The 15,375-nt window shown below is 35.4% G+C and overlaps 2 protein-coding genes across 2 annotated transcripts; one reads left to right on the top strand and one right to left on the bottom strand.

Annotated features, from left to right (window-relative positions):
• The first annotated feature begins 2,630 nt into the window (after positions 1–2,630).
• LOC131615838 (MLO-like protein 10) lies at positions 2,631–6,992 on the top strand. The gene is made up of 15 exons (XM_058887001.1): positions 2,631–2,980; positions 3,384–3,441; positions 3,775–3,986; positions 4,190–4,306; positions 4,437–4,497; positions 4,608–4,696; positions 4,857–4,931; positions 5,011–5,099; positions 5,209–5,258; positions 5,356–5,396; positions 5,513–5,686; positions 5,883–5,918; positions 6,010–6,077; positions 6,178–6,238; positions 6,355–6,992. The coding sequence occupies exons 1-15, from the start codon at positions 2,795–2,797 to the stop codon at positions 6,814–6,816; spliced, it is 1,779 nt and encodes a 592-aa protein (XP_058742984.1). The 5' UTR covers positions 2,631–2,794; the 3' UTR covers positions 6,817–6,992.
• Positions 6,993–7,976: 984 nt separating this feature from the next.
• LOC131619693 (uncharacterized) lies at positions 7,977–9,299 on the bottom strand. The gene has a single exon (XM_058890764.1). The coding sequence runs from the start codon at positions 9,297–9,299 to the stop codon at positions 7,977–7,979; it is 1,323 nt and encodes a 440-aa protein (XP_058746747.1).
• Between the last annotated feature and the right edge of the window lie 6,076 nt (positions 9,300–15,375).

The following is a 15,375-nucleotide window of genomic DNA, read 5'->3' as shown; positions in this document are numbered from 1 at the left end:
AACCTACTGTGGCGAGAAGTCATGTATGTTGGTGTTTTATTGTGGTTTAAAGGTCATGCTCACGTGAGGTGGAAGACTTTGTTATTGAATGGTGTGCTTAGGTATAAGGGTATATGAGGCGTGATTTGTATGGTTTAAGATTTGTGTTTTTCCCCTGGAGGAGAGGTATTTATAGAGGCATTTTGGGCTTAGAGTTTCTCGCTCATGATCATGAGAAGTTGTTGACCACCTAATCTTCAAGGGGTAGTGGTGGACTCCCTCTCCTTTGACTAATACCATTACACACGTCATCAGTGCCAAGGGCGAGTCCTATGTTCTTTCGAGGATACTGCTTAGGCGACACCACTTTCACTCACAAATATAACACTACAAGTTTCTTCTAAAATGCATTTCTAGACTTACCATAATTTCACAAATTTAACTAAACGAAACTTGGTGTATCTGGAAGTACTTCTTTGAAATATCCCTCGAGACAGGATTGAGCTCGTAAGGTCCATATTGATCTAAAACTTGGATAAATATGGGTGCCTTTAAACTTGGTAGCACAAGCACACAAAACTTACACAATGTCTCATTATACATATGTCGCTTTTGTCTACTTCAATAGTGAGGATCCCCCTCTTCCATTTAGGTTCTCAGAGATCACATGTCTTGTCAATCTAAAATCAAAATTAGAGAATATAAGCCGAACAATCGAAGAATTGTGAAGCTTTATTATCGTTCGCCCTCTATTTACAACAACGAAAAGATACAATTCAACGAGTTTGAGCTGAACACAGAAGAAGATTTATCTGTTATGTGGAGTATATTTCACTATTACGAAAAAAAGGTTCGATGGAGCTGGATGCGAAGATTGTGAGATTGACCAAAGATATTATGAAGATGTTGCAATGTCCTACTTGATGATGAAATATATTGTTCGATTTACGTTAAGGGTTATCTATATAATTTTTTTATTTATGTCATAACAATTATCGATATTAATTTATCTCTGTTTTACATCTGTTTCGTTTCTGCATTGTTCCTGATTTAATAGATTTTTAAAAATACACATCTGTAAGGTATATAAACATGCATTTTTGAATTATTTTTTGTCATAGAATGGAGAATTAACTCAATTACGAACGAATTGTGTATTTTCGAATTCCAACATTAATTTTAATTTTTCACTAGAATGAGAAAGCAATATGATGGAAAGAACCTATTAATAAGAAGAAGCATGACCTGAAAGTTGTGTAGACATTTTTTAGTACTAGACTTATATTATTTATTATTTTATATTATTAATATTTATTTTGAATAATAAAATTTATTTTAATTATGATAATTATTTTAATTAATAAATAATAATTGAACTATATGACTGGTTTAGTTTAAAATTAGTGTATAGATAGTGTAAAAAATATTACATATTCAATACTTATAAAAAAATATTACACATAAAACTAATGAAAATCTTTATATTTATTATATCATATCAATATTTTAAAAATAAAAATGTGATTTTGTGGGATACACATTCCTAATTGATTAATCTGGTGGAATACACATCTCTAATTGATTGAGTTTTCCAAAAATTTAAAAAGATTTTTTTTATAGAATAATTTACGTGAGAGATGAATTTACGTTGGAGAAATACTTACACGAAGATACACCTATATGCACATTCTTAGAAATAACCAATAAAATAAGATAAAATTTCAAATCTATTTAATATTTAATTTGTTTAATTAGAATTATAGAATGGTTGTGATAATAAAGAAAAGAAATGAAAAGAAAAAATTATTTTAATGTTAAATTGATAAAAAAATTGTGATTTATTATTTTTAAAATTACATGTTATATTTATGAGAGTAATATTTCTTCCGATCACAATTATAAGCCAAAATAACTACTTTCACACATATTAAGAAAGTTAGTTAAGTATAATTAATTTTTTTGATTTCATCTACAAACAAAGTAAAATTTGCTATAATATCTTTAGTTATATTTGATGAATCAACACTTCTTGAATTAAATTAAAGATATAATAGTAATACAAATATTAATTAGTCTAAAATTTAATAATTTTTACTTATAATAGTGACTTATTTTTGTTTGCAGGAGGGAGTGGATATTACATTTTCTTAAAATTTTGTTCTTGGATTCAACATTTACCTTATATAGAGTAAAATGCTGCCCTTTTATATCTTCATGCTCACCCTCATTTTTTACTAATTTGAACCGCTATTTAGTCTCTTAATCTTTATACAACCGGTCCTTTCCCGGTTTATACTGTTTTTTAGACCGGCCATGTTTGACCTGAACCGGTTAGGTAACCGGATCCTATTCGACCGATCAAACCTGTTTAATATCCTTGACTAAAAATCACAATCTCTTTATTTTATTTTTTTGACCAAAACATTTACAAATTTTCCTTCCCTTGATTGTTGCCAGATTGCAAGCCTAATTTCCCCACACGTCAGAATAATTGTTAGTATTAATTAGCTGTTTCCAATTAATCAAAAACAAAATCAAAATAGTACGTTTTTTATTTTATTAATCAATTATTCACATTCCTACTACATACGAAGAAAAAAGACAAGAATACGACATTTATGTATATTTTACTTTTTGTTTTCAAAATTGTCTTTTAATCCAATTCAACGTTTTCAAACTCATACAATACAACTCTGCCACCACTGAACATTATCAACTTTTTCTTCTCTCTACCCAATTCACACGCGTTGAAGATACCATTTTCCATTTCAAACCTAGATCAGCATTTTGTGAATTTCGGTTTTTTGTCTCACCTATGTTTGTGTTTCTGTGTTTGGTTTCGTTGCTGTACTATAATGGAGGTGTTGTTATGGCTGAGACTGAGAGCAGTAGCGGTTCGAAAAACCTTGATCAGACACCAACATGGGCTGTTGCTTGTGTTTGTACTGTTTTCATCTTGATTTCGATTGTTCTTGAGAAGAGTCTTCACAAAATTGGAATGGTATGGTATATCAGTTTCTATTGTAATTGTTATCAGTGTTTCTCTCATTTTGAATTTCACAATCCCTTTTCTGATTTAATTTGTTTTGATAAAAAATTGTCATTGGCTGTAATGTGCATTACTTTGTCTTTCTTTTTGTTGATTCTAGGGAAAAAAAATTCAATTTTTTTCTTGTTTTGTTGAATGTGATATGATAAGTGAAATTGGGTCATAGGGTTTGACATGTTGGTGAAGACTTGAGACCAGAGAGAGTGCTTCTCTCGAGGCCTCAGGTTCGAATTCCGCTTCAGTTCATATGGAGTTATGCTCTGACTTTAAATGGACTCCTGCTAGTGGATAGTGGGATTGGTTTGCTTGGTTATTGAGTTCATTAATGAATCATCTATCTTTTGTATTTTTTCAGTGGCTGGGAGAAAGACAGAAGAGGGCTTTGCTTGAAGCTCTGGAAAAGGTCAAAGCAGGTAAAATTTTAGTCAACAGATTGATAGTTATGAACTTATGATTTATGAAGTACAATACTTATGATTAAAGACAAGTTCAGTGCCGGTTAGTTAGATTCATTGTTTTGATTTTTTTTGCCAGCGTGTGAGTGTTATGTCTGGTGTTTGTGTCAGGTCCTTCATAATTCAAAGCAATTTGAAAGAATTTTGACTCATATTGAGTTCATTTTCTTTTACTTGTATTGTTTTTCTCTTTGGATTTATGTGAAAAAATAATGATAATGATAATTTTAGTGATTTCTCTCATGTTTCTCTAATCAATGTTAAATTTGTTTTGATTTTTTGTTGTTGCAGAGTTGATGATTTTAGGCTTCATTTCATTGCTTTTGACTTTTGGGCAGTCCTTCATTATTAAAATATGTATTCCTGCAAATGTTTCACACACATTTTTGCCATGTTCATACGATAGTACCCAACATGGGAATAACGAAGAGGAACATCGTAGGAAACTTCTCTTTTATGAACACAGATATTTATCGGAAGATAGCCCTGTCCAATGCAAGGAGGTAACTATGTTACCATTCTTTATTTTTTCTTATAACTTAAATCTTAATTGTTTATTTTTCACTGATTATAAATGTTATATTCTTATTATTGGCCCCGTTTCGAATACACATCCTCCATAACTTTTATTTTCTCTCTGCTCAATTTAATTTACCTTATTTCTTTCATCCCAATATCAAAGATTCCTATTGTTTGTTTGTTATAGGGTAAAGAGCCCCTTATATCTGCCAATGGATTGCACCAGATACACATTCTCATATTCTTCTTAGCAGTCCTTCATGTTCTATATAGTGCGGTCACAATGCTTCTCGGGAGACTAAAGGTCCGCGCGTCTTTCTTATTGCATTGGTTATTGAAAGCGCATTGATTTTCTTTATCAGCACACATAGATGATTTTAATCAAGAGTTAGTATCGTATTTGGTGATTGAGGACTTTTTTTTTTTTTATGTAGATACGAGGATGGAAGGCATGGGAGGCGGAGACATCGTCTCATGGATATGAGTTCGCTACTGGTATGGCGTTCAATGATGTATTTAACTGTTTCTTTTTTTATTTCAAAGTTATTCTATTCTCAAATGCTTCTGCATGCAATTTCATGACTTGTTGTGCACTTATCATGCAGATCCTTCCAGATTCCGGCTTACTCACGAAACATCATTTGTTAGACAACATGCCACTTTTTGGACAAAAACTCCCATCTTCTTTATTATAGTAAGACCAAACTTTATTGTGTAATTTCTTTCCATTCTATTAGCTTGAGATCGGAATCGTCAATGCATATAAAACTTGTTAAAGAAAAAGAAAGGCGACACTTTAGTTATTGTACTATATTGGAAACGTATAACGATATCTTCCTTTTTGTCAATTTCAGAGTTGCTTCTTTAGACAGTTTTATCGATCTGTTGATAAGGCTGACTATTTGACTTTGCGTAATGGATTTATCGCGGTGAGTCCTACTCCATATGATACCTTTTAATGTTCAGATTCACGTTCATTTCTTAACTGTGTGTCGCCCGCCCATATAGGTTCACCTATCTCCAGGAAGTAAATTTAACTTCCAAAAATATATTAAAAGATCCTTAGAGGATGACTTCAAGGTAGTCGTTGGAGTCAGGTAACGTATTTACACCATGCATTTGAGACATTGTTTTTTTTTATCTTTTCCGCGATAGTTTGTTTGTGACGTACACGGCCTGCTAAGTGTTTTGTGTTGTTGTCGACAGTCCGGTCCTTTGGGCATCATTTGTTGTTTTCCTGCTCCTAAATGTTAATGGTAAGATCCTTGTTAACTTTTTCCTCAATCGATTCCTTTCGATTTTACTTTTCTGCATTTGGATATTGATTTGGTTAAAATCCTATTTATTTTTCAGGATGGCATGCTATAGTTTGGGCGTCCTTGATTCCCGTAGTTGTAAGTATTATGTTCTCGGTTTAAAGCTCGCTTCCGATTCACAATTTGAAACTTATTTTGATAACCATGGTTCGAAATTCAAATTAATAATAAATAAATCATTTAATCGACTGTAGATTATTTTGGCGGTTGGTACAAAACTTCAAGCTACATTGACAAAGATGGCTATTGAAATCACAGAAAGACATGCAGTTATCCAAGGGATTCCTCTTGTCCAAGGCTCCGACAAATATTTTTGGTTTGGCCGGCCTCAATTACTTCTTCATCTTATCCATTTTTCACTGTTTCAGGTATTCAATTTGTTAAATACAGTTAGTATAATTTTTTTTTTTATAAATATTATTTTCGATATTTTGATGGATAAGCTATATACAAGTAGGACGGTTTTCTAGTTCAATCACTGTACCAATGAGAGAAGATTATTTTTGGGCCGTTTTCAATTAGAGCTGTCAACATTTGTAACTAATCGATACTTTTCTCTTGCAGAATGCCTTTCAAATAACATATATCTTGTGGATATGGGTACATAACTATCCTTACATCGTTAATATCGTCTTTTTGTACTTACTGTAGATTATGGTAAATGACATACCGATGATTTCTTAATTTGCAGTACTCTTTTGGGCGGGTAAATTGTTTCCATGCTGATCAAAGTATTGCAATAGTCAAAGTAGTCTTAGGGTAAGTTTGTTCCGAAATTCTCTTTAGTCAAAGTAGCTCGGTATGATTGAAGCATTACTAGCGTTAACTTAATCGATTAACTCTCATGTTGGTTTTGAAGGGTTGGGGCGCTATGCCTTTGCAGTTACATAACTCTTCCATTATATGCTCTTGTCACTCAGGTACTACACGCATTCGTTTCACGAGTTTCTATTGATCATCAGTGTCACTCTTTTTTTCTTGATTGAATTTATACTTGCAAGTTATTAAGATTTCAAGTTTGATGAAACATTTGCAGATGGGATCAAGAATGAAAAAGTCAATATTTGACGAACAAACATCGAAAGCCTTAAAAAAATGGCACAATACTGTGAAAAAGAAGCACGGACACAAACAAGGAAAGTCGAGTGTGCGTACGATGGGCGGAAGCACCACTGATTCAACCGTGCACTCTATTAGCCCTACGCTACACCGTTACAAAACCACCGGTCACTCAACTCGGGTCGATTCAGTCTATGACGATGACCAAGATGATTGCCATTCTGATATTGAATTGTCTCCAACGTCACCACGATCAAATTTGTTAGCAGTAAGAGTAGATCATGTTGAGCAAGATGCAAAAGAAAATGAACACCAAACTATCATAGAAACCATTGAACAACAACATCAAACTATCATAGAAACCATCGAACAAAAACCGACGATAAGAGGTAGCATTTCATTTGTCAAACATGATCATCCGGAAAAAAACACGAATTAAATAGGAATCACAAGTTAGCTTGCTCACATAAATCTTTAGAGATTTATAGATTACTTAAATTAGAATTAGAAAGTTTTGTACATTCTTTTTCTTACGGAACAAGTCTCTGCATTGGAAACTTTCCCCTTTGCTCTAAGTTATGCTTATAGTTAAATCCTTGTTATGATTAAGCTTAATTCTATTTACAAGTTACTCTTTGTATCATGAGTATACGTTTAGCTTGAACCCTATTGCAATATAGTTTTAAATCATTTAAAAAGACACTATTGATTATGACTGCGGTGTTTAGAGTGAAGTAGAGTCCAACATTAGGAAACTTATTAATCATAACATATAGTGTATCTAGAATGAATGGAGTAGTTTGCACTTAAGCTACTTTGTCTTTTTCAACCAATCATCTAGAAGGGTTGTGTGAATCTTATGACAATGGAAACACAAGAAATTTCAATGTACCTAAGTTTGAGTAAATTTGACACCATGATTACCAATACTCAAAAGATGTAACTAAGGTCGAGTCAATTTGACACTATGATTACCAATATTCAAGATATACCTAATCATTTCTACAAAACTAGTCTGTAAGGTGAAAGATGCCACTATAGATACTCTTTTCAAACTTTATCTCTAATTAATGTGAGATTTGAGATTTTCTCAATAAGATTTATCAGCAAAAACACACGAGAAATTTCTATTTTATTTGAAAATTCTATTTATCAGAAAGATAAAGACAAAAGCAACTCAGCCGGTGAACTTAACTATTATAGCTTCACATCTTCATATTCAAGCTCTTATGATGAAGATGTTCATCTTAATTATAACTCATTCGCCTTTCACACTATAATTAAAGGAAAATTTACATTAAAACTTTCAAATATTAGAGAGAAATTACATTTACATTGACAAATGCATCAAAGTTACTACTAAATGTGAATGTAATTTCTATGCCTAAGACAAACTAGGAATACAAAGTTAACCAACTAAGAAAAGCATAAGGTGAAATTTCAACCTAGTTTTGGCTTCTGCTCATAATTGAGGTTTCAAGAGAAAATGCAAATTAAAACAACCAAAACAAAAAGAAAAAAAAAACTGCTTAGACTTAACCAAAGCAAGATTCACTAAATTTATATATATCAGAATAGAAATTACTTTTGTTTATTTGGTCATGCCATCCTCCGCGCCTTCTTCTTCTCCTTATCTTCCTCACCACTTAGATTAAGATTACCCAGCCTCTCCTCCAAAGGCGTCTCTTCACCGCCTAGTGACATGCCGAGCACCTCATTAGTGATTTCTTCTAGATCTTTTAAGTACGACTGATGCTCCACGCGTCTCTTCATCAGGCGGTTCAATCCATATGCCTTCCTCATTAAAATCACACCATCTCCTATATGCTCCTTCAATTCAATCTCACTATCACTACAATTAGCCTCCCACAAGTCATAACCAAGAGCACGGTCACCAGTTTTCAAGAGATAACCTAGATGAGTCTTGATACTAAACCTCGTGTCATTCTTTCCCAAATCTTCCACACGAGCAACCTCAGCATTAGCTAAACCGAATTTCTTACCATCAATAGTAACCTCCGAGCAAACCTCCTTAACATCGAGCACAGCATATTCCACTAACTCATTCCTAGTGAGCAAAGATTTGAAGGGTGCCCTCCAATACACATCACCATCCAAGCAACACTGCGTCGAGGTCAACGGATCAAACAAAGTAATAACATTAGTAACCTTAGTACAAATAACAATAGGACCGATATTCCCCAAACACGAAGCAACTTTAGGTGGCAGAAAAACCAAATCCTGGCGATAAATCGGACAAACTTCAACAGAAAAATTGTATCTATAAGAGTAACAGTTACTCTTTTTGGTAACCAGAGAAACAAATCCCTTACTCTCAGAAATCCTCACAGGAACTTCTCCCTTGACAAAATCAAGAAACTTTATAGCGCCACTTCTGTCGGGGAAAAAGAAATCAATACCATGCTTCATCTTATTGATTCTGACATCATTAACAGCAGCACAATGCTTCAAAATAAGCCATTCCAAATGAAAGAAACTACGCATATCACAATGTTGCGGTTTTAACTGCACAACAGAATTCCATTGATTAGGGTTAGGCTGAACCCTAGTACATGGTTCACAGATGCGGTTGTGTTGAACAAACTCAACATCATAAGATTGTTGAAGAGTTTCTCCATTGAGAACCTCTTTTTGAACAGTAACACTAATTTTGATAATGTTTGAATCAGGTTGAGTTGGAATTACTTGAGAACCAAGCAATCTAACTTTTTTGGCACTCAAATTCTTTTCTAGTTGTTTTATACAAAAATCTAGATGTTGTTTTGATTGGAATTGTAGTTTGATGGGTGTTTTGGGAGTGTCACGGTAGGTTTTGCATAGGGGGCAATATGGGAGAAAGTGTTTCTTGCGTAACCCTAATGTGATATCGTTTTTCATGATATCAACATCTTCTACTTCCATTGATGAAAAGAAAAGGGTTTTGTTAATCCTATTCGAAATGGAAGAGTATAGAATAGGAAAACGAAAAGACAGTTAAACAATTGAGATTGAAAAAACCTAATTAAGGAAGTGTTGTTGCTAGTTTACTTGTTGAGGCTTCTCTAGGGTTTCTATTGCTTGCATGCGGATTACTCCAATCATCATATTTATTTACACGTAGAAGTCTTTTTTTTTGTAACCTTAAAAATATACAAATGTTAATAAATTTATTTACATGTATTAATTAATGAGAATTTCTCTCTCAACTCCATGGTCCTCTTACGCACCACCGAATTGTCTATTTTGCCCTAGTGCTTCCTTAAATGCATCTTTGGAAACACTTATTTTTTTGTTTTAACGTGGTTCTATTTCGTAGATGCATTTACGAAAATCTTTCATAAATAAATATGCGGAAAAGTTTGGTGATATAACTCGCGCCAGATCTTTCCCTTCCCTCATTCTCTTCATTTCAAACTCAAACACAAACTCTCCTCATACTCTCTCAACTTCAAATCTCTTTCAAGTTCAACTGCAAATCTCTTTCAAGTTCTACATCAAATTTCTTGTCAACATCAACTTCAAACAAGGTTTAGCAACATCAACATCAACTTTAATCGGTAAGTTTTTCAAAATTTTAAATAATTTAGAGTAGTTTTGAAATTGAATTGGAATGCGATATTTAGGTGTAGAAATGAATTAGTAGGTTTAACAATAGTGTTTAGAGACAATGTAGGGTTTGTTTGATGTTTTAAACGGATGATCAAGCCACCAAAAATAAGTTTTGTAGTGGCTGGACTGACTCAGACGCCATTGTTGCGTTTCTGAGTTTCAGTTGCTTCCGCAGATCCATCTACGGAAGAGATGAACGCTGGGGCTTTCCGTAGATGCATCGGAAGCACCCAATGTTTTGAAAAAAGGTACTTCTGTGGATGCATCTACGGAAAAATCCAGTGTTTTGTGAATATCATACTTCCGTAGATGCATCTACGGAAGAGTAATTTTTTGTTTTTATTTTGATGTTTATTTATAAATATGCAGTATCTAAATCGAGTTTTTTTGTATAATAATGTAGACATCATGACCCACGGCCCGGATAGAGACATTTATGTGAGGACTGCACAGCAGGCATCCGTCCGACGAGAACGGTCGCGTGTAGTATCTTAGGTCACTGATGGAGAAGTTTTTCCACATGATTCACCTACGACATCTCATACACCCGCCTCAGCCGGGGCTACTGCTTCACCCGTCAGGCCTTCACCATCCCCTGCTCCCTCTACTACTACACCACAGGGGCCTCGAGACGATCCTGAGGGTTCCTCGCAGATGCCACCACCCCGCAGAGGTCGTCGTGGCACTACTTCTACTTCTACTCCTGATGCAGGATCTGATGTGCCACCTACGCAGGGCCACGAGGATGCCACCACCCCCGCAGATGTCGTCATGGCACTACTTCTACTTCTACTCCTGATGCAGGATATGATGTGCCACCTACGCAGGGCCACGCGGATGAGCCGGTGTCAGAGCCTATTTGGTACCCGAGGGGTCCTGTAGGCGCATCCCTTTAGACAGGGTATGACGAGCATGAAGCTATACGTATATGGGATGGAGAGGTACATTTTATTTGTTAATTACTTTTTATTTGCGTCATTTTTGACCTTGCTAATTACTAACCGTTTTAAGTTTTTAAAAATTTCAGAGTAGCGATCCCCAGAGGTTCTACAACCATGGGAAGAAGATTAAAGATCTCGCACAACCTGACGGGCCATGGTTTCAGGAGGTACTAGAAGCTTTAGGCATGAGGGACCTTTGCATGCTCGGCTACGATACCATACATAATGGTATGCTTGTGGCCTTTGCGGAGAGATGGCATCCTGAGAGATCCTCATTTCATCTACCCCACGGTGAGATTACCATCACCCTAGATGATGTGGCATGCCTACTTCATCTTCCTATCAGGGTTACCCTCCTTTGTTACAGTAGGCTGACGAAGTCGGAAGCTCAGGAGATGCTGATTATTAAAGTCGGGGACTGATCCCGATGACGCCCTTGAGAAGGTGGAGAGGACACGAGGGGCCTACACTAGGTTTAGATTCCTACAGAATAGTATGATGCGGAGCTCACTGCGGCACTACAAGCTGAGGGGGATGAGTTGGAGCAGGCTACACACAGAGAGCGGCGCTGAGATGCTACTTCCATATTTGATAAGCACTCAGTTCTTTGTGGACACGAGCTCGACGTACACAGACGTCGTCTACCTGACGTACTTATCGGATATAACACGTATCCATGAGTACAACTGGGGAGCGGTTGTACTGGCGTACAATTATCATAGACTTGGAGAGGGATGCATGTGGAAGGAAAGGACAGTTGCAGGCAGTTGTACTCTTTTGTTGGTAACAATCTTACACTTTTCTACTTTTTTATAGTTTTTTTATTGTACTTGAAAATAACCGTGTTTTTTCCCCAAGATTGGATACTACAGCACTTCCCAGACATTATTGGCTGGGGAGAGGTATAGGAGTACACAGAGGTCATGCCATGTGCCAGTGCTTTCACCCCTTTAGAGGGAACCAGGTGGCGGATCTCTATAGACGCTCTCTTGACCGCATGTCCGCTAAGGATATCAGGTACTGCTACTATGATGAGCACCGAGATATGTATGTATTCTGGATGGTTGACCACCAGCTCGACCATTTTTGCTACCTTCTAGAGCGCGTCATACGTCAGTTTGGATATGAGCAGACGATACCTCGCGATCCTCATGTTTCAGCTCCCATCGCATGACCCGCATGCAGTTAGATGAGGTCTTTGCAGACTGGGAGCATCACATGGTCCCTGAGGAAGCACATGCGACGCTAGCAGAGCACGATTGGAGTTGTGCTGAGAGGTACATCACATGGTACTATAGAGTCTCACATTCATACATGCTTCCCGCTGCAGAGGGATGTCCTCCTAGACCAACCCATGAGGAGATTCTCCGTGCGCATCAGGCTCAATTGGACTACACTGAGGATCTTCTTCCTCTAGGTCGTCAGATAGCTGACAGGGGGCATCTGAGCCATTAAAGAGGGTTTATTCCACGAGGGTACTGCTTATAGGCGTGTGTTGGATGATATGATCAGGATGACAGAGAGTGTATTTCTGTACCGTCGACGTCGTTCCAGGACCCGTGGGAAGCTTGATGCTAGGGGTAGAGGCAGCAGATCCCTTCGTGGATTCGAAGGGAATGCACATGGTGGTACACAGGAGGACGTCCGACATACTCAGTAGTTATATTTGATGATGTATTTATATTTTATTTTTGTTTGTATTTGATGATGTACTCGACACTTTGACCGACATTATTTATATATTGTATTTTTATTGGTCTACCTACTGTTGTCTTTAAATTGCATTACTGAATCTGAAAATGTATGTTTTTAAACATGGATTTTGGTCATGAAAATGAGATGAATTAAAAAAAACAGATTGTTCTGTAGATGCATGTATGGAAGTATTATTAAAATGAAAATAAGGTGGAGTTAACTGTGTTTTCTTTTATTTTATACGTTTTCGTAGATGCATCTACGAAAGAAATCATTTTTTTAAAAAATATGGGGTGCTTTCGGATGTGTATCTACAGAAGCAGAGGACCAAAATGGAAATTAGCGTGGTGTGTAAGAGATCTATGAGATGAGTTGAGAAACTTTTTAATTACCTAATAATATTATAGGTGAATGTCAAATTAATTAAGGGTAAATTAGTAGAAAATAAAAAATTAAATATACCTGTTAATAAGCGTGAAAGTTGTTTTTTTACTTGTTAACTATATTTATAGCTAAACCTAACTCTTAGATTAACTAGAGTGTATCATATACTCTAATATATTCCCCTCAAGACAAAGTCATGAGAAACAGTGAACTTGTTTTGAATGTAGAGGTGGAGTCAGAAAAATTATAAAGTCTGGGCTAAAATTTAAAGACCGCATATTATATATAATATATAAATAATCATAAATTAAAATAGGTTTAAATGCACTTTTTGTCCCTGTATGTTAGCGAGTTTTTTTATTTTCGCCCCTGTAAGTTTTTTGTTTGTTTGAGTCCCTATATTCCACTTTCACGTTCGTTTTAGTCCCTAAAATCAAAATCCGCAGGAAAATCCGCAGGTAACCTGCGGATTTTGACTTTAAGGACTAAACCTTAAGCAAAAAGTAAGATATAGGGACTCAAACAAAAAAAACTTACTAGGACAAAAATAAAAAACTCGCCAACTTACAGGGACCAAAAGTGCATTTAATCTATTAAAATAAAAAAAGACTCGTCATTTTGTCAACAAAAATATAGTTTAAAATAAAAGAGATAAACATAATCTTAGAATAGTAGGTTAAATTAAAGGTGGACACTTTGGTACCCTTGAATTTAGTTGGGTACTGGTACCCCTATCCAATCAAATACTAGGATTCAATGACACGTCATTTTTTACAATTATTTTATTTTAAAATAAATTTAAATATTAAATTAATTTGCACTTAAAGTATCGGTACCCATTTACTTATCAAGGGTACCTAAGAATTTACCTAGATAAAATTACGAGTCAAGTGTCTTGAGACCTCTTTGCGGTGAATGTTCGAATAATATCAATATCATCAAGTGACTTAAATATCTCCCGCTCGGTGTAATCAAAACAAAAAAGTGCTATATACCAATTTATGAATAACCTAAATAACCTAAAAAATATCCTCATCAAATCAAAACATATATTATTAATTTTTTAAAAATTATTTAAAACCATTATATTAGTTTTAAGAAAATGAAGTTGCCGATGATATTTGTTTCCAAGTTATAGTACATATATTTTAATTATGTAGTTATTTATTTATAGAAAATAATTAGGTTGAAAAGGCCATTGATATTAAAAAAAAAACTTGCAGAATTGGTGTGTTAGTCGTGTTGTTGCATTGCATATGCTGTGTGAAAAGCCCGTGCATAGGCCCACTCTGGTCGTACGGTGGATCCGCCTATGCTTGAATGTGTAACCTGTCTCTAAGGTGAAAAAAATTTGAGTGGAGACAAATTTTTAGTAAAAAGATCTATAAACTCATCAAAGGAGGAAACATGTTGAGCTATATAAGAGTCTTGCTAAGCGCTTTGATTTTTTATTTTTTTAGTTGCGACATGTTTTAAATGTTACAACATTTTTTAAAAAACATTTCTGACTCTCATCCCCCTTTTTAAAAGTTACTTTTTATTTTTTATTATTATAAACATGTTACTTACGATGTGATATTCACGTCACAACTTCTTTATTTTATCCACGTGAAAATCACGCCACAACTTCACGTGGTTAGAGAGCACATTTCTTGTAGTGGACAACCAAAAGAAAATATGTTGGTATAGTTGGCAGAGAATGTGTACTGCTAAAGACTGAGGTGGAATGAGGGTCAGATGCATGAGCTCTTTCAACAAAGCTCTCATAGCCAAACAAATATAGACTTATGGTGGGAAAATAAACTATTATGCACAAACGTTTAAATGCCAAGTATTTTCCTAACACAAACATTTTTTAGACATTTAAGGATACTGTCGCTACCGCGAAAATTAACAGAGTCGCCACTAACATATTTATCCTGAAAAGGAAGGGAATGCCAGCAAACCATAAAACAAAACAACGGTCTCACGACCAGAGAAAAAGGGTAAGGGAGTCGGTTACGCGAGGGGAAGGTATTAGCACCCCACGCGCCCATCGTACTCGATGGTATCCACGCCTGTGTCTAAAACTATGGGTGTGTAACAAATCTACGCTAATCTGGACTAAAATGAATGCAAAATGTAGGGAAAAGAAAGAGTTATGCTCGCACGGGCCCTACCCCGCTGCCTACGTATCTGTTTTGCAGAATCAGAGCTACCGTAGCTCGGCTAACTAATTTCTGTTTGTTTTGTGTTTTTTAGGTGAACGAGTTACACTCACACTCCGCTGCTCGACCTTTGGAGACTTATGCTTGGGAATGGAGCGGAAATAACAAGCTCTTAAGAAAAGAAAATCAAAGAGTGTGGTTTGTGTTTTAAAGAATGCATGA

Source organism: Vicia villosa, linkage group LG7, assembly GCF_029867415.1.
Source record: "Vicia villosa cultivar HV-30 ecotype Madison, WI linkage group LG7, Vvil1.0, whole genome shotgun sequence".
NCBI classification, from domain to species: Eukaryota; Viridiplantae; Streptophyta; class Magnoliopsida; order Fabales; family Fabaceae; genus Vicia; species Vicia villosa.
This window is presented reverse-complemented; position numbering and strand designations above follow the sequence as displayed.